The 27,232-nt window shown below is 34.0% G+C and overlaps 1 protein-coding gene across 17 annotated transcripts in view; it reads right to left on the bottom strand.

Moving 5' to 3' along the window:
- Tbc1d5 (TBC1 domain family member 5) overlaps nucleotides 1-27,232 on the bottom strand; it is a 552,135-nt gene that overhangs the window by 441,722 nt on the left and 83,181 nt on the right. For 9 of the 17 annotated variants that reach the window (XR_004514672.1, XM_033757102.1, XM_033757104.1 and 6 more), the window contains one exon: nucleotides 2,720-2,772. The exons of 2 other annotated variants lie outside the window; for them this stretch is intronic. Coding sequence is in view for 5 of the 15 variants with exons in the window: in XM_033757102.1 (XP_033612993.1) it covers nucleotides 2,720-2,772 (53 nt within the window). In the remaining 10 variants the exon portion in view is untranslated. Of the gene's footprint in view, nucleotides 1-2,719; nucleotides 2,773-22,589; nucleotides 22,639-27,232 lie in introns of all 17 variants that reach the window. 6 more of the 17 variants (XM_033757108.1, XM_010612792.2, XM_033757106.1 and 3 more) reach the window with 2 other exon arrangements.

Below are 27,232 nucleotides of genomic sequence, written 5' to 3'. Positions count from 1 at the left end.
ATGTGTGTGTGTGTGTGTGTGTGTGTGTGTGTGTGTGTGTGTGTGATCTTCCAGTCAAGTAAATCTGGAAAATGCTAAAATGAACTAAGTTACATGAGTTTTTTAGATCTTTTAATATGCCTGGGTATAATGCAATATTGTGATTTTCTCAGAAAGAAAGTATTCAGTGCTCAGTGTTATCAAAATTGACATGAGGATGGGAGACTTTACATATCATCCTGAGAAAAATATACCACAGAACACTCTTTGGGAATGCTTATTGCCTTACTGCTGGGGAAAGACATGAATATCATAAAAAAAGTGAAAAGACACTACCCTGGAGAAAAGAAAATATCTGCTGTACTGTAGCAAAGTAACATGGTAATCCACATATAATACAAAATAGCTGCTGATTCTAATTGTACTTGTTCAAAGACAAAAAACATATATGAGTTCTAGATTAAACATCTGCCTACTTCTGGGTACCACTAAATTTTTGGTGTTTCTACTGCTTCCTCTAACATTTGAATTGTAAATGACCAAATCAAAAATCATTAATTAAAACACTCATACAGGACAAGGGCCTACAAGATGGTGGAGTGGTGAGCAGCAGCAAAAAAGCCTCTCCAAGATTTATAGACCTGATGCTGTAATATAGCAATTTTTGGAAGAAAAGAAAGAGGGAAGTGGGTCCCCAGTATCCAGCAAAGCTCTAAAGTGAGAATTGGAGCCCACATGGTAAGTGAAGAGAAGGACCTCAATGCAGAAGAGGGAAGCAACAAGCGGCGATTTCTCCATGAGTCCCACGTTGTGGCAAGGGATGGGTGCCTCGAATATACAGAGGCATGGTGAACACTGGTGATTCCAGAGGACTCTATGGAGAAATGCAGCAGTGGGGTGGAGAGGTGGATGATGTAGACTGCAGCAGTGGCTGGTGGGTTATTCCAGTTCAGTTCAGGTATACCGAGAAGGTGACTGCTCAGTAAGCATTTGAAAAGGGCCAGCTGAACTGGGGACTCAGCAGTGGAGGGTTGGCTCCATCTCAGGGCTCCAAGCGATAAGGTAAGACACAGCCAAGGAAGGTACCCAGGGCCAGGAAGCTGAGTTCACCTGAGAGGAAGCACTTGGGAGTGTTCTGGAATGAACAATTTGGGTCCCAGACCCACAGCAGGAAAGCAAGACCAGCCTGAATTAAAATGGAGCTGAGAGGGCAGGCTTGCTGGGATTACCCACCACCCCTGCTGTAATTCTACTGCAGGCTTGAGGGTCAACCAACACAGAACTAGGTGCTATATGCTCTTTTTGTCTACCAGGGACAACAGAGACAGACTCTGAAGTGGACATCTTTTTTCTTCCTTTCTTTGCTTTTTTAAAATATTCTTTTATTATTTATGAGAGTGAACATTGTTTCTAGTTTTGTTTTGTTTTCGGTACTCTTATGTTCCTGTTTCTTCCTTCTTTCCCTCTTGTTTTCTTCACCAGTTTCCTAAAACTTATATAATCTTCTGCTGTACTCTAGTTTTGCAGCTAATCTGTTTCTCTTTTCTATTTCTCTATATTTTCCCCTAACCTGTCAGGAGCAATTCTACATAACTTTTGGGAAAAATCATTTCACAACTAAATTATGATTAGGCCTAGTTTTCCTGCCTACAGGCCAGCTATGGCATGTTAAGAAATAACTCTATTTTCTTCCTTGGGTCACAGCTATAACCTCAATGGTTCCATGATGCTGTGACACTGCAGGGAAGGATTATATCAGCTGAAGACATCCCGGTTCCTTGAGAAATGAATAGGAAGAGAAAGGTTTCACCTGGGGAGGGACATTCCTAATCAACATAAATTCCTCCTTGACCTAGGATCTTCATCAGCATAACTTCCTCAATGTCCTAGGAGTATCACTGCCCTCTGAGTCATCCCTTACAACATACTAAATAAAGGTATGGCAAGCTCAGGGCACCTTACTCTTTGATGCCCAGAGTAGCATTTATCAGGCCCAAAGCTCAGTTTCTTCTCTAAATCTCATTTCCTGTGTTTATTCATTAATTCACCTTGTGCTGGTGGCATACAGAAGACCAGGACTCACTGCAGGGGGTTCTAATAACAACCCCTTTTTCTGGTCCTTACACTAACTCTTAAAATTCTCTACCCTGAGGTTAAAATAGCCATAATAAAGGGATAGCCACTATGTACAATTTTCTGAGTTGTTTTAGATTGTTATGTAACTACAAATCTTCATACAGTTAAGGGTGATAATTTAATGTCTACTGCAGTTTGTCATTTTCTAGACTGTGTTTGATGCTACTGGTATTATTGATTATACTACTGTATTAAGATAATATAATTCTTAGAAACAGTTGTTCTTCATTGTATGCCCAAGGCTGAGATTGCCTGAGGGTCATAAACAATACTATAACCCAGTAGCAAAGAACCAAGTGCTAGGCTAAATATGCAGCAACTTCTCATCCCCAATAAATTCAACAGGTAAGATCTTTAAACAGATTCCAAACCCAAATGCCAGCTATGTGTTGAAGTTATGTCTAAGAAACAGCCTAAGGGTTTCTTGATACAAGCAATAAAACTGCCTACTATAAACAATTTACAGAATCTATGCAGGAATTTAACTGAAGAAAAAAAAAAGGAAAGGAGAAGACATGCATGCAACACACAACCTCAGGCTTTCACTTTACCACAAAGACAAAGCCAGGGGATAATGAGGTGAAACAATTCAAAAGTCACTCACCTTGACTTCCTGAAGTGGTAACAGCAGAACTAACAAAGTAGATAGGTGAGGCTCTAGAAAATAAATAAAATCATGAATAACTTCTCAGATTACTTCAGAAATGATGACCATAATGAAGGACATGATTACTAAATCTAGAATAGATACAGATTTTTAAATTACAGGAATTTTGGAAAATGATGAATATGAATCCCCAACATGGGATAGAAATGGAATCCATGAAACAAATTCAATCAGATATCTAGGAAATTTAAAATTCTAAAATTTTAAAGGATGAATCAATGTGAGGTCAGAGTACCAGATCCAAAACACAGGACTGTGGCTATAAATCATGAAAAGACCTCTTAAAAATAGCAATGTACCATGAAAAATCAATCCAACAGCTGATAAATAATGTGAAAAAGAACATAACATTGGTCAGGCACAATGAAAACTGAGGTGACAGTACAAATGACATACAAACCCTGTTCACAGAGGTAATGGCAGAAAATTTTCTAAGAATGGAAAAAGAATTTCACATACATATGACTGAGGCATATAGAACACTCCAATTAACCATGATCCAAAAAACAAAAAAATCTAAGCCAAAGCATGTGATACTCAAAATTCCAGAAAAAGGTTATTAGAAGAAACAAATTGTTTATAAAGGAAAGTCTATCAAGACCACAGGAGACTTCTCAACACAAACCACTGAGTTAAAGAAAGCCTTAAGTGAAGTGTTTGAAACCCTAAAACCCATACTGATGTACCTAGCAAAACAATCTATCAAAACTGATGGAGAAATAAGATACTTCCATAACAAAGAACACCTGAAGAAATTCATGATCACCAAATCAGCACTTCCAAAATATTAAAAGATAATGAAGGCTAGAGCCCCAAAAGAATGAATCCACCAAGCAAGACAAGCAATTAAACAGAGGTAAAGAAAGAGAACTGGTAATAGGAAAATAACATGACAAGGATAAATACTATATATAAGTTGTAACCATCAATGTAAATGGTCTCAATTAACAAATCGAAAGAACAGACTGGCAGAATAGATCAAGAAACAAGATACAACAAAATGCTGACACAACACACTTAACTCAAAACCATTCATAGACTGAGAATCAAAGGACGGAAAACAATACTCCATGTGATGGGAAGCTGGAAAAGAAAGCGGGGGTAGCTATTCAATCGGAAGACAAACTGGATTTCAAGCCAAGACTGATCAAGAGAGACAAAGAAGTTCACAACATACTCGTTAAGGGAATAATCCAATAGGGCAAGATAACAATCATAAATATTTATGCACCAAATAAGAGAGTACCAAACTATATAAAACAAATATTAACAGACATGAAAAATCAAATAAGTACTAATAAAATTTTACTGTGGAACATCAATGCCCCACTGTCACAAATAGATCAACTACACAAAACTACCAACAAATATGAGATCTGAACCAAGCTTTTTAACAAATGTACACAGTAGATGTCTACAGAGCGCTCTACCCCGTGACATCAGTATAAATATTCTTGGTTATACACAGATGTTCTCCAAAATAGGCCACATACTAGCTCATAGAACATGCTTAGGTAAACAAAAAATGACTGAAATTATCCCCTGGATTATAACCAGACCATAGTACAATGAACTTGGGAATCAATGGCAAAAAATTGCACAAAAACTGCATAAATACATGGAAATTAAGTAACACTGTCATGAACAGCCCATGAGGGGAAATTAAAGAAGAAATTAGACAGTTTCTACAATTAAATGATAACACCAATACAACATACTAGAAATGATGGGATGAACTGAAAGCAAGAGTATGAGGGGAATTTATAGTGGTAAATTGTTATATCAAAAAACAGAGCAAGCTCAAATAAACAACTTAATGTGGACCATCAAGCTTCTACAAAAAGAGCAAGTTAAGTCCAAAGCTCATCGGAGGGAGGAAACTAGAAAAATCAGAGCAGAAATTAATGCAATTGTGACTAACAAAACAATACAAAGAATCGACGAATGGAAGAGGAAGAGTTGGTTCTGTGAAAGATTAAATGAAACTGACAAACTTTTAGCCTACCTTATCAAAAAAAAGGAAAGACTCAAATCCATGCAATTAGGAATGGCAAAGGTGAAACATCCTGCACAAATAAAGAAGATCATCAATAACTGCTTTGAAAAACTGCATTCTAATAAGATAGAAAATACAGAAAAAATGGACAGATTTCTAGACACATCAATTACTGAAACAATCAAGAACACATATAAATTCTAAATAAGTTAACTCCAAATACAAGTCAATGAAACTTCAGATGTAATTAAAAACCTACCAGCAAAGAAAAGCTCAGATCCTGACAGATTAAATACTGATTTCTACAAAGATCTAATGCAATGCTACTGCTCCTCAAACTCTTTAATGAAACTGAAAGAAAAGCAATACTCCCAAACTCATTCCCGGAAGCAAGCATTGCCCTGATACCAAAATCACAGAAGGATCCAACCAAAACACAGAACTACAAGCCAATCTCCCTAATAAACACAGATGCAAAAATCCTAAATAAGACACTTGCAAAAACAATACAGCAAATCTTAAAGCACATTATACACCATGACTAAGTAGGATTCATCCCAGGGATACACAGATAGTTCAACATACATAAATCAGTAAATGTAATAAACCATATTAACAGAGCCAAGGATAAAAACAGCATGACCATTTCAATAGATGCAGAAAAAGTATTTGGCAAAGTTGAACATCTATTTATGGTAAAAACCCTACAGAAAAATAGAATACGTGGACTTTATCTTATTTTGATAAAACCCAACATCATACTAAATGGACAAAACCTGAAAGCTATTCTCTTTCTTGGTATCTTCTCAAAAGATCTGGAAGGGTAATGCCACAGCAATATATCCTTACCCACATTTATAGCACCACAATTCATAATAGCTAAATCGTGGAAACAGCCCGAATGCCCAACAATAAATGAATAGATAAAGAAGATGTAAACTGTTTTATGCAAAGGAGTATTACTCTGCTATAAAGAAGGATAAAATTGAGACATTTCTAGGTTAACGGACACCCCTTAAGACCTTAGTCTTAAGTGAAATAAATCAGACATACATGTTGAAATATTGCATTGTTTCTCTAGTGTGAGAAACTGAAAAGGTAAATAAGGATCAAAATGTGCTGGGAAGTGGGAAGAAAATATTCAAATTGGAAGGGAGGAGAAGGAGAGAGACAAAGGAAAAGAAAAAGAAAATGGCAACAAAGCTTTTGTAAATAAGAAGGGGAAGAAGCATTGGGGGATTGAGGAAATAAAAGAATCAAGATACATTATGTACAGGTAGAAATTCCCTATGATGAATGTGACCACTTTCAAAAATGCACCAATAAATTTAATGTTTTTTTAATCGAACTCAGGACCTCACATTTGTGAGGCAGGCGCAGTGCTGAGTTAATTCCCTAGCCCAAAAATTAATTAAAAAAAAAACTCATATATACCAAGCAAATGAAAGAAGCATTATGGTAATGTTTCTCGAATTTTAATGTTCATATAAATTACATGGAAAATTAAATAAAATGAGTCTGTAATTTAGTAGGTGTAGGATTGGGCCCAAGATTCTATGTTTCTTCAAAGCACTATGGCTATACTAATACTATTAGTCTGTGGATTACATTACAGATATAATGGGGCAAAAAGTTTAGGCCTCTAACTTATATTCATTGGCTTTTATCTTTCAATCTGTTTTCAAAAGATCTAACTCTTCTACTGGAAAACAACTTTCGTTTATAAAAACAAACGGCACATAAAACTGAACTAAAAAACACTTATTTATTAAATCACTTTTTATTAGAAATGGCAGCTCCCTACAGCTAGCAATAAAAGTTCATTTACACAAAATCAGTTTTTAATTTAAATCCACATTCTACTTCTACTTCCAAATACCCACACCAACAATATAGAAACACACTGACTTTCCTGATAAAGTTGTCTCCAATTATATTGACTTATAAACCCTGGCACCACTCAAAAAACACAGGTTAAAAACCAGCATCTTTCTGGGCTGGGGATTTAGCTCAGTGGTGCCACTGCCTGCCTCACAAGAATAAGGACCAGAGTTTGATCCCTGGTACCAAAAACAAACAAACAAACAAAAAACAACAAACAAAAACAGCATCTACCTCAAGGATGTACTGAAAGCAGCAGCTGATTTTAATAAAACCATCCCAAAACATAAAATTGATTGAATTAACTGCTGTGTTGGGGGACACAACAGTTGATTAAAATCATTTAAGAGTTTTATTCTTACAGATTTTCTTTCAAGTTCTGAAATTTTCTCCTATACTTTTACCTTCGAGTTAAAAAAAAAAAATCACTGAAATAAAAATGGATCTTTAAATCAGTGAAATCCAGATCAAAATTATGCAGGGCAAAAGAATACTGTAATAATAAAAAATAGGTCACATATAGCTTTAAAAAATATATATATATATACACACACACATATAGAGGACATATATATATATACATATATATATATAGACCAAAACTAAAAATTACTTTTTTCTAGAATAAATTTGTAAAATAAAATGAGTTTAAAACTTATTGTGATGTGAAATGTTTTGTGGCTTTTTCTAGAAGCAACCCTGTCATTTAGCAAAGTATTTACATCATTATATGACACTGACCTCATTACTTATCAAGGAACAATTTATAACAGAAATTATTTTTCCATATAACATTAATTCACATTAAACATTTTAATATACTAAAAACAATATTTATCTCTTTGCATGTTACATGGTGGCTATACCATCCACAATAAAATAATTTTACAGCATTTTTGTCAGACTGAAGGACACAGATAAGACAAGTGTTTAGATTCTTCTCCTTTATGTTGTCTTTGATCACTAACAATGCTGTGTGAACAGTCAACAGAAGGCTGACATTTCATAAAATATGCAGTGATAAAAACTAATACTGTAGCATCTGGGAGCAATATATAAAATGCAGAAATACACCTAATAACTGTGATCTTAAATTACCAGCTACTAAAAGCTAAATAAAAAATACCTAAGAATATTTAAAATGGCATTTGCACTTCTATTTATAAAAACAAAGTTTAAAAATATTTTCTGTTGATTTTACTTTTCCTACTATGCTATAACTTAAAAGCCAACTACCTTCTAAGAATGGGCTCTCTATATTACACACCTTTTAACAATTGAACATATTACAAAAATGTCACTGAAGAACATAGTACAAAGTACAAAAGAAATTTTCTTTCTTGGATACTAACCATCAGTAATTGTTAAATAAAGATGCAATGTTATATCATTTTGATGACAACATACCACAGAACATGATCAAAGAAAGTTTTAAAACTACTGTAATAATTGACCTGAAAGTAGTGGCACATGCCTGCAATTCCAGCACTCTGGGACACTGGTGCAGGAGGATTTCAAGTTCAAGCCTTACCTGGGCAACTTAGGAGAGACCCTTATTGGGAGACCCTGCCTACAAATAAGAAAAATCTAAGAAGAACTAGGGATGTAGATCAGTGAAGATTTTTTGTACAGTGGCACCACAAATAACAGAAAAATAATAAATAAAACTATAATAATCTAAACATATAGCCAGTACTCTTAATGTCAGTATTAATACATCTCACAATCTAAGCCTTAAAGTCTTTTGTATACCACAGCAAATAAAATACACTCAAATATGTTAAAATAATTTTAACTATCACTGAACATTTTATTTTGCTTTTTAAGAGTAGAAAGCAGGTAATGTACACAATAATGACAATCCAAGGGTAATCACATGAATTATCTATGTAGCATTTCTTTAATATTCCACATATATCCATCAAAATCACAGTCCAACAGAAGTGTTTATTACTTTTCTAATATATAAAGAGGAAATAAAATAACAGCTATATTCAACGCTTCAAAAAATCTAAATTATACTGGTTAAAAAAAATATACAAATAGTTAAGTGTTGTGAAGCCAATTGTCCCTGTACTTATAATTAGCACCTGACTTTAGAGATTTCATTCCTTAATGCACACGCATCAGCCTGTTATTCTTACCACAGCTTTTCATGTCATTTCATAGAGATAAATATTTTTTTTTCCTTCCTCAGATTTACATCAATGCTTTTTTTGTTTGGTACTGGGGAATGAACTTGGGACCTTGTGCTTGTGAGGCAGGCTGTGGAACCACTGAGCTAAATTCCAAGTTTACATCAATGCTTTTTTAAAAAATTGTTATTATAGGTTAAACAGTCTCAGTACCACTCTTCATTTCTCACTAACCAAGAATGGCATTACAGCCAAGACTGAAAATATAGAAAGCATATTTACATTCATAATGTTTTAAACCATAATATTTAAATTATTTTATTTTTGTAAATACAGTAATTTTTCTTTCAGTGCATACTCTGCCATTCTCTTAACCTTAACTCTCTAAGATTATCATACCCCGCCAAAATCTCTACCTCTGAAATATATGAGGCTGTTAAAATCACTACAAGAAACATTAAAGCTAAAATAATTTATCCAAAAATGTATTTACTTTCAATCTTCTATGACAATTTGTTTTAGTATATTAACTATGAAGTTCTATTTTAGTTAAGAAATTCTTTGTAAAAATAGTTCCATCATCTCTTTAACTATTTCACATGAATTTACATATTATAACATTGTTTCAATAGCAATTTATTAAACATTTTCTATTATTCTGCCCAAACAAATAACATAAAGGTTTGATGTATATTTTAAAAATTGACCATTTTCAAAACCATTTTAAGAGTTGTTTGCACTATTAGAATTTACTATTAAAGTAACAAAATTTATATATACCAATGAGAGCAGAGGGGAGAAAAAAGACCATTTCCTGGGTTTTCCTCATCAAAGAAGTAATAAACCACATTCATTAATTGTAACAAGTAACTTAATTAGCTATAGAATATCTATGTCTCCCTTCTATAATATGGTTTACCACTAAATGGTTGAGTACAGGCAATCAGTATTTATGAAAAAAAATGAAGCATTTTTAATAAATCACACTTAGCCTAAGAGAGATGCAAAGAAACAACATGGCCCCTGCTCTCTAGAGAAAACAGCTATCAATATAGGTCCTAGACCTATACAAAAATAAGCAATGGTACAAAACATTAAATAGAACAGGCTTTGTGTGTAGCAAAAAGCAAACAGGAATTTGTGAGTGTGAAATCACAGTGGAGCATACAAGTCAGAAAAATTCACATATCCTACCCTCATGCTGCAAGAAAAAAGTATGTAGTAAGCTATAAATTGGCAGCAAGAAAATAGAAAAGACACAGTAAGAAAAAAGGAAAAAAGATACACAATATTATGACATGAGGAAGGATACAGAAATGCTCTCATTATGATGGGACAAAAATGTGAAAGCCTTTTATGGACCAGCAGAGAAAGTACATAAGCAGTAAGGAGACTAAGATTTAGGATACATTTATAAGAAATTTAAATACTAACTTGGGGTTTCAAATGTCAATCAGTAGATAAAGTGGGATCACTGACATTTCTAAGCAGAAAAGTAAGGATAGTGTAAAGGCAATTGTAGTTACTTTCTCTTGCTAAGACAAAATATCCAATGCTCAAAGTTAAAGTAGGAAAAGCATATTTGGCTCACAGTTTGTAAAGCATTCAATCCATAATCGGCTGACTCCAAGGTAGACAAACATTGAGAAACAGTTCACAGCAGGCACAGGGTAGCAAAGCAAGTAAGGGACCTTATCAGCTTCTTTGTGTCCCTTTTATACTCTACCTAAACTACTTGGGATTAGGGCAGTCCCAAATCAATCAGTGGAGTGATTTCATAATCACACACCCTTAATCCCAGCATCACTCACTCTAGATTTAGCCTCCTCTGAAAAAGCCTCACCTATGGCAGCAGGAGGCTTCTGGGGACATCTAGACACAAATCGTAACAGCAAGGCTTTAGGAAGATTAATCTCATAGCAATATTTAAGAGCCTTCTCAAATATTCCAGGAATAAGGCTGTAGAGGGAGTGAAATAGGCTTCTGACAACAGTGTGAAACTGGAAGAAGCAAAAACTAAGCTCACTTACTAAGGTCACTTACTAATTAGGTATGAGGAGAGGAGACAGTGAATTCCTAGGTATAAGATAGACTCTAAAGGATGATGAGAGAAATTAAGATTGGCTGTTTTTAGGAGCTGGTCATGGTGGCACATGACCATAATCCCAGCACTGGAGACTGAGAAAGGAGGACTTTGCATTCAAAGGTAGCTTGTACTACACAAGGAATTAAAGGTCAATCCAGACTATGAAGGAAGATGAAAGATAGAGAGGAAGGGGGAGGGAGAAGGGGAGGGAGAAGGGGAGGGAGAAGGGGAGGGAGGAGGAAAGATGACCTGACCAAGCCCAACCTGTGTTTGGCTGGGGAGATCAGGTGAGGTGAAAGATAATGCCTTCAGTTCTAAACATTCACTTTGAGGGGAAAGAAAAGTATTTTAAATAGTAGAAAATTGAGAGATGGAAACTTTAGAGCTATACAATTCAGAATATTCAAAGAAGATGTAATGGTTAAAAATCTTGGAAGAGAAGACTGAAGAAAAGAGACTGAAGGTTGTACTACACTGCTTGATAAATTCTGCAAATACACCCATGGAAATTAACTAAAATAAACTGGAATGACTACCTTTATAAGACAGTATTAGTGCAGACAGACTGTCTCAAGAAAGGAAGGCACAATGCACACAGAACACTTAGAAAAACCTTACCCAACCCTGTTAAATAAGCAGAGTTTTAGAAACTACTGAAAGGAATTATGACTTGTGCAATGTTTTTCTATTTTTGGTTTTTGATTTTTGAAAAAAAAGAAAATGTCAGGATATAAACTAGAGGGGGAAAAAATTCTAAGCAAACTAAAAAACTTCTGAACAACTTCCTATTGTCTGCTTCCATAAAAGAAAAGGCTAGGATACCTTTCTTGTAAGATATAGTGATTCTGGAATGCATGCCAAGTACATGACCATAAAAGACTGAAAGAAAAAATACATTGATGTGTTCTTTATGCTTTGTATCAATAATATTCATTTCCTCTATTTTCTATTTCTTAATTTTGACTACAATTTTATGAAGTCAGGTCAGTACCTTTAGAGATTCCAATGAAAAGGAAAAGTGTTATGTTTGTTCTCATTGTGATACGTAAAAAGAGATAAGCTCATTCATCACAAGAACCACTTGTTTTGAAAAGTAAGCGAATATATGTACTCTATATGGGTATCTCACTCCACTAAAATATATTTAATCTAATCAATAAATCATATATATATGTTCTTTAAAATGCTAAGTGGTTGTTTATGTGTGTTAGATTTTCTGCATGCATACTAATATATTTCTCCTGTATGATGTAATGAACTCAGTGATGATAAATATGTGGTACGTCTGCTACCTACATTTTCAATGACAGAAAATGGAGTGCAAAACTGTCATTGTAAACTAAATAAAAACAAACTAACTTTAAAGGTATATATCATTGGTTTTATGTTATTGATAACAATAAATCTAAGCTCTTCTGGATTCATTATTAAATTAAGAGCAAAAGTATATATAAATTAGCAAATAGCAAATATCTATTTAGGTTGTTAAAATATAGCTATATGATTAAAAATCATAAATTCATCATTTTTCTAGGCTGTCCAAGGAATAATTTAATCCATTTGTCCTTCTGTGCTCTGGGAAAAATTCCAGACTACAAATTTAAGTTGAAGAGTACACATAAACGGTAAATGGGTCTTTAAAAAACACATAAAATATATATGTGTTTTCAATTAAAGTATTTTAATCTAATACAAATTCAAAAAAATATGAAACAATTCAAATAATTTGTTAAAAGATAGCTGTTATTAAAGTTATTTAACAGCTGCTTAAATAAAGTCACTGTCCAGCTAATCTTTAGTGTAGACTAAAATGCAAAGGAGAAAGCCTGTCTTAATTTGTCTCCCTCAGGTGTATCAGTCAAAAGATAGAGCCAAGCATAACTAGCAGTAAAAATTCAGATTCTAGAACCTTATCACCAACACTGAAGAACATGACAATGACAGTCTTAAAAGGTAACCAGGAGAAGAGTGATGTAAATACTCAAACTATAAAAAATAACTCCATCAAAAAATAAGCAAAAAAGAAATATCAAGCCCTCTGTATTTTCTGACTTCTAGCAATTGAGTCAGGAGAACCACACATAACCTTTGCAAAGGTGTCAAAAGGAAGCAAAAAAGGAAAGAACTGATGAATAAATTAGAAAGAGATGAGATAAACCTGAATTTGGGGCTTTGTTCAGATTTTAAATAATTCAACTGGTTACTCAAAACATACCTATATAATCAACGCCCAAACAAGAACACTTCTGAGAGGTCAGCAACTGTGGAAAGCAGGAAATGTCCCACACACTTTGCACTCCCCAAAATGCCCACCATTTATTTTCAGGGCCTGTGAATGTTACCTTACACGGCAAAGGGATTTATAGAGAGATTATCTAGGATTTCCTAGTAGCCATGATCCAGGCATATGAGTAGAAGAAAAGAGGACAGGAAGAAAAAAGTTATCACATAAATGTACCAGAAAATTCAATCTGCTGTTGTTGGCTTCACATACGGAAGAAAGAGTTCAGGAGCCAAATGCAGCTACCTCTAGAACCTGGGAAAGACCACCAGTTTATGGGGGGAAAAGCCAATTATTCTACAATTACAAGGAACTGAATTATGCCAACAACCTGAATGAAGAGTCTCTGATATCCTGACCTTGGCCTGGTATAACATATACTGGACTTCTGATTAATGAAAATGTAAGATAAGATGTTTGTGTTGTTTTAAAATAACTAAATGTATTGATAGTTTGCATAAAAGCTATAAAAAACTAAAAAGTGCCAGAAATAATTAAGGGAAAAATATAAGCAAACAAGGAGACAAATCCAATCAAGCAGAGAATTCAAATCTTTATCTTAACAGAAAGTTTTAACCCAAGGTGTTTTTCAACTCTAATAATTATCTAAAAATCCTATATACAAATTACATGTTTCCTATAACAAAACTTAGTATTAGTAACAGTGATTTCCTATCATTCCCTTTTCTTCTTCCTAATAAAATGCTTCACCACACATGATAAAATTTCAAAAAGAAGTAAAATATAACAGATTTAATGCTCTTCAAGAATAATGAGTTTATGGAAGACCGGGGTGGGGGGGACCTAGAAACACTACAGCCAATTCCTTACATTTTTACTACAAAAACAGACTTGAGAACATAACTAACAGGGAACTAGAATAAAAACAACATGTCTTTAAATTGGAAAAAGTACAATATTTGTCTAGCTATGGTAAAGACCCAATAATGTAGGAAAAGTTACTGAAGCAGGGCAATCTGCTTTGATCCTATGACTTCACTGAGATAAATTCATTACAATGAACTATGGGAAGGTTTAAATGCTGAATTAAACTTGTAAAGGTCATACAATAAACCAGTAAACTTCAAAACGCTTAGCTTTAATCTCTGTACAATGCTTTGTGTAACAGAAATTAATTTCATAATTTATTTCAATGTACAGGTCTGTAGTACACAATATTTACGTTCCTTGTGTGGAAATGGTACATGTACACTACACACCTTTTTTTTTGCTTTTTGGACAGAGCTTTGGTTTTTTTTTGCACCTTAATTCTTTTTATCATCCCCTTTCCTTTCCCTTCTCCCCTCCATCCATCATTTGACCCATTTCATTTTTTTGTATATGTTGCAATGCATAATGTTCACATCCCTTGTTTATAGTTGTATGTTATGTGCACATAACACATCTTAATTTTTTTCATCCCATCCCTTCCTCCACCTCCCTCCATCTCTTCACCCCCTTCCCCTTTAAGAAAGATATATCTCACTTCCTATTATCTTTTTTTTCCTCTTATTTATAATTTGGGTTTCTCATACAAGAGAAATCAGATTTAAGCTATGTGTCTTATTTACTTCACTTAACATTATGGCCTCCATTTTAATACAGTGACTCAAGCTTATCTTTCCTTATGTCAGAGGAGTACTCCATTGTGATTGAGGTAAGTCCTTCTACACCTATTCAGTGTTTTTACCTTGAAAAGATGTTGGATTTTTGTCAAAAGGCATTTTCTGAATCTACTAAGTTAATCACATGATTTTTGTCCTTGCCTCCATTCATGTATTAAATATAATGATTTGTAAGTGTCAATTCATCCTTGCATCCCTGCGATGAAGCTTACTTGGTCATTATTTTGGATGATCTGTTACATTCTGTAGTACGTGAGGATGTTTGCATCTATATTCATTAGAGAGACTGGTCTATAGTTCTCATTTTTGGTTAAATGCTTGTCTAGTTTTGGAATCAGGGTAATGGTAGTTTCCAGGGATGACTGTACATGTATTCATTCCTTCAGAATTTCATTTAAAAGCCTGAGGAGTATTGGTGTGAGAACTTCTCTGAAGTTTCTGTATAAATCAGCAGTGAACCCATGCAGACCTGGGTTTTGCTTAGTTGCTAGGTTTATTATTACTGCTTCAATTTCATTGCCTATTATTGGACTCTTGAGGGACTTTTTAATATTCCTGTTTTAGGAATTGACATGTATCTAAAAATTACACATTTCTTGTGATTCTCCAATTTAGGGGCATACATGTTTGTGGAGTGGTTAATAATGTTTTCAATTTCAGCAGTGTCCATTGTTATTTCGCCTTTTTCACATTGATGATATGCAAGGTATAATTTCCAATCTTTTCCATTCACTTAACCTTGCTTTACTGGGTAACATACACTCTATCTTGGAGAAAGTTCCATTTGCTGTTGAAAAGACTTAAGTCCGTTTATTTAAAGGTTTTGTTCAACTCTAATATTTGTTCATTTTGTCTAGTTAATCTATTTGTGTTAGTGGGTTATTCAACTGGTCTGTGTCGAAAGTTAACCTTTTTCATAAAGTTGGGTGCATTACTGTTCAGTGCATACATGTTAATAATTATCTTTTCCTGTTGGGTTGTTTCATTAGCTAATATGAAGTGATCTTCTTTCCCTCTTTTGAGCACTTTTGACTTAAAGTCCACTTTTCTGTATCTCAGAAAGCTACACCTGCTTTTTTTTCTTTCGGGTTTCTATTACATGAAATATTGTTTTCCATCCTTTTGCTTTTAGTCTATGAGTTTCTTTTTAGGTTAAATATGTTTGTTGAATACAGCATACCATTGGATTTGTTTAATTTTTCCAGTCTGTGTCTTCTGACTGACAAACTGAGACCATTCACATTGAAAGTTATTACTGATAGGTACTAACTTGTTCTTACCATTGCACTATTTTCCTGCTGCTCATTCCTTATCTTTCCCTTTTAATTAACTGCTCACCCTACCTGGTATATTCACTCTATTAGACCCTTTATCATTGTTATCTCCATTATTTCTCTCCAGTTTATTCTGGAGAATTACTTTGGAGTGCTGGTTTGGTGATCAGGAGTTTATTTAGGTGCTCTTTATCATGTAAGTATTTTACATCTCCAACAACTTTCAAACAGTTTGCAGTATATATTGGCCTGGGTTGGATATTGTTTTCTTTTAGCATTTAAAACATTTCCAAGTTCTCCTGACCTTTAAGGTTTGTATTGATACGTCTGCTGTAATTCTAATGGGTTTTCCTTTGTAAGCGATTCACTGCTTTTCTCTAACCTCTTTAAAACTGTTATGATGGACTTCCAGGATTTTGACTATAATGTGTCGTGCTAGAGAACTTTTTTCTGATTGTGGTTATTTGGGACTCTATACGTCACACTTATCTGCATGTTAAATTCTTTATTGGAAAAGTTTTCTATTATTCAGTAAACAGTTTTTTTCTGGCATTTGTGCTATCTTCTGATTTTTCACTAATTCCAATTGATCTTAGTCTTTTTTGTGGGTCCAATTTTCATGTATGTCTTAGTAACTGGTCACTGACAATAGTCCTATCTTGTATTTCTGACCCTCTGTCCTCACAATGACCACTTCTGCTACCCATACTTTCAACAGAATTTTTAACACACTGAATTTCTACGTGGAGCCTCTCTAAGTATTCTAACTCTTTTCTATGGTTGCATCATTTTGTTTAACTCTTCTAGCTTTTTATTAGTGCCTCTAATTTTTTTTTTTGGTCCAGTATCTTTGTACTTATATCTTCAGTGAGATTGTCAAATGCCTTGTTGATGTTTTGTTATTATCCTGATATCATTTCAAATAATTCAGGTGTGTGGCTTTTGGTTTCCTCTCTTTCTATGCCCCATGGACCTGCTTTGGGGGAGTGGGAGTTTTTAAAGGCACTTTATTGGTTTGTCTTCTCATGTTTCTGTTGGTTGGTCTTTTTGGGAAACAACGTCTTGCTAGGTAGTTCAGGCTGACCTGAAAATTACTATGTCGTCTAGTTTGGTCTTGAACTTTCAATGATCCTCTTATCTCAGCCTCCTACATGCTGAGATTATAGGCATATGACACCATACTCAGCCATTGTTTGTTTTTTGTGTTAAGGTATGCAAGTTCATTGTAGTAGAAATCTTTCTTTTTAGTATGCATACCTCTTTAATTAATGTCCACTTTTCTGTATATGCTCTGGGAATGCTATTTGCCTTTGTATTGGTCCCGGGACCCAACCACTTCCATTTATCTGAGATGGAAAGTTGCAGCATATTTCGCCTAATGCAAGTTTTTCAGGAATGGACCATAGTAAAGTTGTGAATGACATCAAGACAATCCAGATTTAGGCATCCCAAGAAAAGCATTTAACAACAACTATGTCACCTTGGCCACAGTAATAAAATCCGCAGCTATTATAGCATCAAATACATACTGAATACTGACAAGCCCAAGGATCAATAAAGTGCCATGCTTAACTTTAAAAGAGAGATCTATAAATATAATCACTAAGACAAACCAAATATTGGCCTAATATTGACCTATAATATCTACTAAATGCAACTTTAAATCTATTAACAATACAATGTGACAGTAATAGCATAACATTAAGTAGATAGCTAGATATGCTAGTAAAAGTAGAAGGGGTGGGGAACCAGAGTATAAAAATGCAAACTTTGAAAAAGTAATAAATGGGCTATATAGAGGAAAACAGAAAAGTGAGATGGAGAGTCCTATTGAGAAGTGAAGGGAAATTAATAGTAATAGAGAAGAGTTGCAGGAAAGAACAAAAAAGAAACAGAGAATGAAGATAAGAATTTTTTAAAAAGATAAGGAAGGCTGGGGATTTAGCTCAGTGGTGCTGCTGCCTGCCTTGCAAGTGCAAGGTCCTGAGTTCAGTCCCGGATCACACCACACAAAGAAGAGAGGAGGGGACAGGAGGGGAGGGGAAAAAAAGGGAGGGGAGGAGGAAGAAAGAAAGAACAAAAGATGAGGAAAAGAAAAGACATCTGAAATGGAAAGAGAAAAAAGAAACTAACACCAGAGGGGAAAAAATCCTGAAACCAACACCTGAAGGAAAGATAAAAATAATTTTAAAAAAATACGCTAAAGGTGTAGGGAAGGTGGGATGGGTAGGGGAAGGTTAATAGGAAAAAGAAAAAAATGTGAGATAATGAAAAGATGGAAATAAAGTGTTTGTATATGGGGAGGGGAGGGGGGGGTGTAGGGAGGTCAGGGACAAGGGGAAAAAATGAGAACCAAGACCTGTCATGTAGAAGTACAAGATCCCAACAATGAATGTAACTGTACTGTACCCCTAAAATTTACCAATGAACTCAATTAAAGCTGAAAAAAAAATTAAACATTGAAATCAGAGAAAAATTACTGTTATTGAATGTGTGGTTTCTTTCCAAAATCTGCAGGCTTATGATCCAGCCAGCCATGATTTTCTATGCCCAGCATTAGGACCCGTGGGTTTTTGATGTGCCCTCCATTGCACCAGAGGTGCCTCTCTCCATTACCCCAGACTGTGATGACTGTTCAAGCCAAAGAATATCCTTGCTTCCATTGGTAGATGGGAAATGAGATCAACCCTCTGGTGTCTCCTAGATGTAAGCTACAGGGTGGGAGGTTCAATTGGGGTGTTGGAATTAAAAGTTTGCAGCTGTGGGATCTGGTCATTCCCTTCTCTCTCCAAGTGTTGTCCTCGCCCAGGATCATGTTAGTTTTCACCTCTGTTACCTCATGCTATGGGGAAGCAAAATATAGAGCCAGCTTGGAGTTAGTGGGGGTCACATCGTTCTATCAGGGGCACCTCACATCCTGTTCAGGCCTGCTTGCTCATGACAGGGAGGGACACTACTCATCCAGTGATGGTTGACTGACTCACAAAGGACAGGGGTGCTGCTTGTCTTGTTCACTCTGCTTGCTTATGGGAGTTAAATGAATTATTTAAAACCGTAATAAAAGTGTGGCAGTGGCATAAGAAAAAATTTACTAAAATTGTAGGCTCATTAATAATTTAGCATCTGACAATGACAAAAATTTATAAAAGAATAATGTGGGTCTCTTTTAGTTTTTTGTTTGTTTTTATTTTTCAGTGCTAGGGTCCCTAGCCTCACACATGCTAGGAACTCTTAGTCTCAACACATGCTAGGCAAGTGATTGAACAATTAGCTATATTCCCAGACTCTTTTTTCCCCTTCTTGTATTATTTGAAATAAATATAAAATTAATGGAAGTAATTTAAATATACAAAGTAAAATCTGTGAAAAACAATATTTTTATAATCATATAATATACCCAAGTTACCAAGGATACTTTTAAGCAATAAATATCTCTACACTACACAAAAAATGTTAAATTTGTGTGGGAAAAATATGAAACAAATATAAATATTAAATAAAAATAAACTCGAAATAGACCAAAGAAAATATTATTAAAAGACTTTCTAGATATTAACATAAAGATACAAAATAGATTTTTACCCCAATTTTTAAAAAGACAAAATATATGCACAACAAAAATTTTGGAAAAAAGTGGCCTGCCTCACAAATGCATCGCAGTACCAAAAAAAAAAAAAAATTTGGAAAAGGATGTAGACAAATTGTACAAAGAAACACAAATGAGAATGAGTTAATATCCTACTAATCAGCAAATACCAAAACTATTCAATGTCCTGAGTATGGTGATATGGACAGTTACCACGTACATGAGGGAAGGACAAACTGAAGCATCTTACTGCAAAGCAGTTTAGAAATACAATTCAAATTTTAAATGCATTTAATCTTTGAACCAACAACTTCAGTTCTGGAATTTACCCTGAAAAGACAACTGCACAAAAATATATGTATTATAATACTATTGACAACAACTGAAATGCCCAATTATAAGGAAATTAAATTCTTATATATTTATTCAATGAAACAGGCTGTCACTTAAAATGATGCTCTATCTCCACAATAACTGACATAGGAACAGCTAGAGTACAGATTACTTTTTCTTTTCTTCTCTATAATATTTTACGCTACTGAAATTTTCTACAAATGTTCACATTGTATGTATCATGTTTTTAATAGCTTTATTAAGATATAATACTGGGCCAGGGATTTAGCTCAGCGGTTCGGTGGCGTGCCTTGCAAGTGCAAGGACCCGAGTTCAATCCCCAGTCCAAAAAAAAGAAAAGAAAAGAAAAGAAAAAAAAATGATATAACACAGATACCTTACAATTCATCCATTTGAAGTGTACAATTCAGTGGTTTATGCTATATTACAAAGTTGTACAATGAATCTTAGAACACTCAATAATCAACACTGGCAAAAATATTAATATATTCATAAATTGTAAAGAGATGAATGTATTGATAAAGCATACTAAAAGTATAATAAAATTAACTAATGAGAAGGAGCTACAGGTACATGCTATAAAACACACAAACTTCAAAATCATGCTAAAAAAAAGATACAAAAAGCTAAGTATTATCTCATTTCTTTGAAATTTACAGAAAAGGCAAGATTTTAGGCAGAAAGCAGATTAACATGCCTTGAATGGGGACAATGGGAATTCAGTGTTAATGCTCTTAAGAGATCATAATGAGTAAATGAAATGTTCTACACAATTCCTGAAGATTGTTGCACAATTTGATTATGTTTTTAAAAAAAATCAATGAATTGTACACTTGAAAAGGTGAATTACATCTTTGTGAAAGATGTTAACTTATTCCCATCTTTCACCACAAATAAAGTAAGTCCCTGACTTAGGAACATATGAGTCACAATCTTTCAGATATGAATGGACCTCACATTACAAACATTTGTAGATGGAACAAATCACAGAAGTAGCTCATGTCTCTGTTGGACATTGCCACAGTTGTGCTGTGTTCTTACTGTACAGTGTGATAGTGTACAGTGGTACAGGGCTCAATCAGAGCCCATGATGTCTGGAAGCAAGGGGAAAAGCAGAAGAGGAGACTGCTGGGAAGCGCAGAACCAACATATGTACACTGTGTATTTGTGTCAAAGGTGTAAGACTTACAAATGAATTAGATTTATGAATATTCTCCCAGAAAGAACTCATTGGTAAGTCAGGAACTTACTGTAACTTCTCAATGCAAATTAATAGGAAATTTGTCCAAAAATTAACTACGTTAGTGTGTGAGAAGATTTCCTATCAGAATACTCCTGGAAAGGGGTGTGGTTTAAGGAGCTATTGTTATAAACTCAAGTGTATTTTATATACTTAGAAGGCTACTGCACACTTACCAACCTCAGATAGTAAGATCTCTTAATATGGGTTACATTAAATCCTAGACATGAAGGAAAAAAGTGCACCAATTTTGGTAATCATCTCAAATTCTCTATTCCAGAAATAGCAAATAGGTTTCACTCACACTAAAACTTCTCACCACAAAGGGAAAATAATAAAACCATAGTATGCCTAGGCAAGAAAGTAAAGTATGCAATTACCTGCTGTCATCCATATGCATAAGGGATGGATATGAGTTACAAATGATACATGCTATCCATCCTCTATTCTACACTGAGCTGACTGCACAGTTAAGACAAAGTTAAGACAAAGTGACTTTTTCTTGGCCTCAAAGACAAAGGTGAAATAGGTACAGAGTAGTATAACAAGATCCAAGGAATAGGGGTTGAGTCCACTAGAATAACAATTCCAAATTCCACATTTCCACAACATGTCTCTCCTGACCCCTATCTTGGCCAGATAAAAAGCCAGAATTAGTTTATATGAACTAAGTAATAAAAAGTATCCCACACACATTTTTAAATTGTAATAGGGAATCTCAAATTTAGCAAAATCTTCCACCCAAAATACTAATTTCTTAAGATCCTTTTCAGAATTTTAAAGTTACGCCCTGGGACTTTAGGATAAAACAAAAAACCTAGAATAATTCTAATTCAACCAATGAGATACTAAGCCCCCACAAATACTATTAGAGAAATCAAATGCTTGTATTAGGTATAGAGTTTTCTGCCAGGAATTATAAAAATTCTAAATCAATCCCTGCCTTAATAATCAATGACACAAGCCTGGGTATGGTAACCCACATCTGTAATCCCAGCACTCTGAAAAGCTAACAGCCACACCACCAAGTTAAAACTCAGCTTGGGCAACTCAACAAGACCCTGTCTCAATATAAAAAAAAAATCTTTTAAATTAAAAAAATGGGGGTCAGGATATACAGCTCAGTATGAATGGCCTAGGTTCAATCCTCAGTATTTGGGAAAAAAATCAGGGATATATAATTCTATACCCATACCTTACCTTTTCTACCCTTTTCTTACATCTATTTATATACCTTGACAATTGCACAATGAAAGAAGCAGATAAATGAAATTATCATATGTAATAATATATTTTACATAGATATGGAATATTTTTTAAAAATGCATGTAGGAAAGCAGTATGCTTACCACTGAGGTATTCTTGAATTATTTCAAGGCTCCAGGGGTTCTGTGGGTTCTAAAAAAAAAAAAAAGACTAACTCACATCCTTGGTGCAAGAGAATCCCAAACAATATTCAGGAAAAAACAGACAAACCACATTCTCTGCATGAGTAGATGGTGGCTAATGGTTTCATGGAGGCAGTGTGCATGTAGTCTAAAGCCAAAAACTCTGAATTTTGGCTTGAAGATTTTGGGAAAACCTAGTTAATCTCTCCGAGCCTCAGCTGCTTCATCTGTAAAGTGGTGTTCTAATTTATATGGTAGTTAAAATGATTAAAGAATATCATAGGCATAAAGTGCTTAGAAAAGTGCCTAATAGTAAGTGCTCAAACAATATTATTTGTTACCTGTCTTTCTCCCACTCCTCCTTCTAAACTATATTCTTTTCTCTACAATGTAGTAAGGGCACCTATGTAATATTTCTTGGCATCTGCTTCACAGAGTTTTTCTTAGTTTTTTTTTCCTTAAACAGTTTACTGAATATTTTCATTTGTGGCTGGCTCTGACTTTGTTAATTGTGCTTTTTTGTTTCCTGCAAAAATGCAGTGCCTAACTATTGCTGTATTTAGAATTGTAAATTTCAAAATCTATAAATAAAAAGTTAAAATAAATATATTTACAGGAAGCTAGTCCTGATTATAAATGCAGACTAATGGCTTTTTCCCATATACAAAAATAAAAAGAAATGATGTGAAATAGCCTAAAATCTGTTGCTCACAAATAGTATTATATAGTATTGCTTTTTTTATTGGTCTAAATTCAGGTAATATTAACTTACTGAATAAGACTTAAATAGTTTAGTGTACAGATTTTGGGTAATCTATACAAAAATCCTATAAAATGGCATACATAACTGGGTTAACTATGTTTTAATATTTCAACATTTGTTAAAACTCCTATTCTTCTAGTACTTCAACTCACCACTCTTTCAGAGGTATTTCCTCATTTAATCAGAGGCACCAATCACAGTAAATCTAAAGTGGGACAACCTGCCCCAGTGCTAGGTGCTACTATACTGTGTATTGTCCATTTTCAAATGTAATCTTCACAGATCACATGGAGTAAAGAATTATGCTTAGCATCAATATTTTATAGACAAGAAAAACATTAAGACAAACTGACTTGCTCAAGGTCACAAGGTTAGTATCTGACAGTACTAGGACCTAAATCCTCAGGTTTTTAAAAAAATACTTTATAAAATTAAAACCATATACTTCTTAATATGAAGCTCTATTACACAAAGGAAACAAATAAAATCATAATTTATCCATTCAGCTTTACTGATTTATTTAGAAACTAATAAAAAGCAGCAAAATAATAAAAGTCTTCTATTTTAGTTCGTAGGTACATTCTTAAGTATTTAGTAATTCTTAGGTACTTAAATGTGGAAAAAGTTAACCTTCCTCTATTCCCAACAAACTGCACATGATTTTTTTTTCTTATTGCACATGATTATTTTTACAGTTTAAAGTGGGCTAACCAAATCTACTTCTTTAAAGGTTGGAGGACTGGAGATACCTGAATTTTGAATGTATGTAGAAATCCACCTCACACAGTCTTCAGTATTTATTCATTAAGAAAATTATTCATTACCAGGCATATTCAAGATGGAAAGGTGGCGAAAAAAAGAGTCTCTGACCTTGATACCTAGATTCAACTGTGGTGTTCGAAAGTAGAGGGGCATAAATCTTCACTGTTTAAGTACAGTGGTATCTCAATTTACAAACTCAAACTCAATTTGTTTTATGATTTTTGAGGAAGATGATTGACTTTGTGTTTGTGTGGGGAAGATGGCTATGGCCTCAGTCCTGTTTGCTATCGATGATGGAGTTTGTAGAAGGATGCAAAATTTTTTCCAATGCTTTTGAGAATCAAAATGTTTGTGAATAGAAGTGTTCACGAATAGAGGTATTACTGTACTGAAAAACTAATGGTTTCCATATACAGATAGTGGTACTATAGATAGACTACAAATGGGTCTAACTTACAATCACTACAGTGCTAGGTATTTAACAAAAAATAAAGTTTCTTTTTTTTCCTCATTGAGTTTATTGGTACATTTCAGGTGTACAGTAGTTACAGTCATCATTGGGACCTTGTACCTTTACATGACAGGTCTTGGTTCTCATTTTTTCCCCTTATCCCTGCCCTCCCTTCCCCACTTACAAATACTTTCTTTCCATTTTTCCATTTTCTCATGGTATTTTTTCCTTTCCCTTATTACCTTTCCCCTCCCCCTCCCACTTCCCTTATACCTTTAGCCCTTTTCTTCCTATTTCACATGGTCAATTATATCCTTAGGATCTTATGTACCATTACAGTCTTTCACACCAGAGAAACTATTTGGTATTTATATATGTGTGACTTATTTATTTCATTTAGGAGTATATCCTCAGTATGTATCCATTTTCCTATGAATGACTCTAACTTCTCATTCTTTATGGCTGAGCAGTATTCCATTTATTAAAGATGATGTGGTTTTTCAATAAAGTTTCTTTTGCCAGGCACCAGTGAGATTTCTTTCTTAATAGCTGAAACTCATCTAAAATAGTTTTTATGAAAAAAGACAAAAATTTTGGAACACAGTATAATTTATACTGAACATCTTCAACAACATGGGCACATCTTCTAATGTCTCATTTTACTCATTCTTAATTTGTAAGTCATCTCTCTTTTTATTATTATTATTTTTTTGTGGTAGCAGGGATCAAAACTGAGTCCTTGTGCTTGCAAGGCAGGCAGCAGCACCACTGAGCTAAATCCCTGGCCCTGTCAGTTATTTCTAGTCCTCAAATTTTTCTTAACATTTGTCCACAAACTACAGTAGAGATCAATCAACATCTCTATACAAACATTACCCTCAGGTATCTCTACAAGTGATATTAAACAACTGAGAAATTAAATAACAAATAGTGGTTAGAAACAAAATATTGGGCAAAATGTATTGAAATAGTCTCTCCTGAACTTCATCAAGCGTAAATATGTCTAAAACCAGATAATAATTCTAATAGGGAAGAACCTTTACAGTAGCACAGGATGAATGTGAGAATATATTAAATTTCCTAAATAAAGACATTTTTTATTTTAAAATAATTTCATACTTACAGAAAAACTGAAATAGTACAAAATCCTTACATACTCAACTATGACCTCTAATGATATCATACATACCTTACTTTTGGTTATTAAAACCAAAAATCAACACTGATTCAACTATTAAATAAACTGCAAATTTTACTCAAACGTCACAGTTACACTACTAATACCTTTTTTTTTTTGGTAGCGGAGATTGAACTCAGGACCTTGGCACTTGGCAAGGCAGGTTGCAGCACCAATGAGCTAAATCCCTGGCAACTAATACCTTTCTTTGTTTCTATATGAAAATCACATCCAGGATCCCACATTAGTGTACCTTTACTTTTCTGTAAAGTGCAATAAATACTTGTCTTTGATGACCATGGTGTTTTTGAAGAATACCAGTTTTTTTTTTAGAAGTTCCTCAATTTGAGTTTGTTTCCTCATGATAACAGGAAGGTTATACATTTCTGTAAGATCATATAAGTAACATCATACCCTCTTTGGCAGATCATGTTATATTTGATGTTAATGTCTTACTACTAGTGATACTAATTCTGATCACTCAGTGTCTGTCATCCTTCATCATAAAATTATTAATTTTCTGCTGTAAATATTAAATGCTTCAGGAAGATACTTTTATACTATGCACATATTCCACTCTGTAAACTTCAACACCATTTTTCGCATCAATTGATGAATCTTACCTGCAACCATTATTACAGGAGTGTTTGCTTTGTGATTTTCTATTTACCACATTCCTTTACATTTAGTCATTGTGATTCAGAAAAAATTTTTAAATTATATCAAATATCTCAAAGTCTAAACACTTTTTTAAAGTTAAAAAAAAAAGCACTGGACAACAGGATTTTATCTCCACCTATACTGACTTAACTCTCTAAATCAGATTCTAGCACTTTCTTTTTGAAGGATCTGTTTTTCAGTAAGTTGCTAGTGACATCTGTCAGTAGCTGTAATGCTTTATTTTATATATAATTGTAGCCAAGTTTTCTATTGCAAGTAAAACATCATGATGCATATTTAAGGTTTTCCAAATTCAGAGTCTTAAGCAATCTATTTTAAAATAGCTAATACTACAGCACATTTGAGGCTAAAGGGGTAAGCATTCCTCAGGAAACAAATGAAGAACAGGAAATACTCTTCCCCTACAAATTTAATCTCATTTCTCAACCTGAAACCTTGCCACAAGACCATAAAATTATACTAGTAACAGTAAGGAGCAATCTCTTAGAACAGTGAATTCTAGAGATCTGCTTTGAAGATTCTATTGTTCTTATGACAGGATGAGAACCTGAAAACATGAAATACAACTTTAAACTATTTTTTCACAAAAACAAAAGCCTGTCAATCTAATGCCAAAAGACTTAAGCTTATTTCTAAAGCTTTCAAGAAAATGCCTTATCAAAACTTTACTTTGTGTTTATTAAATACTTCAGCCTTCCTTGGAGGTAATAGAGTGTGATATAATTACTATATAAGAAAGAAAGATCCTACTTTTTTTTTTTTTTTTTTTT

This window comes from Fukomys damarensis, unplaced genomic scaffold (assembly GCF_012274545.1).
Source record: "Fukomys damarensis isolate Sample0158 unplaced genomic scaffold, DMR_v1.0_HiC HiC_scaffold_28, whole genome shotgun sequence".
Lineage (NCBI taxonomy): Eukaryota > Metazoa > Chordata > Mammalia > Rodentia > Bathyergidae > Fukomys > Fukomys damarensis.
The sequence above is the reverse complement of the archived record's forward strand: the minus strand, read 5'-3'. Positions and strand labels throughout refer to the sequence as shown.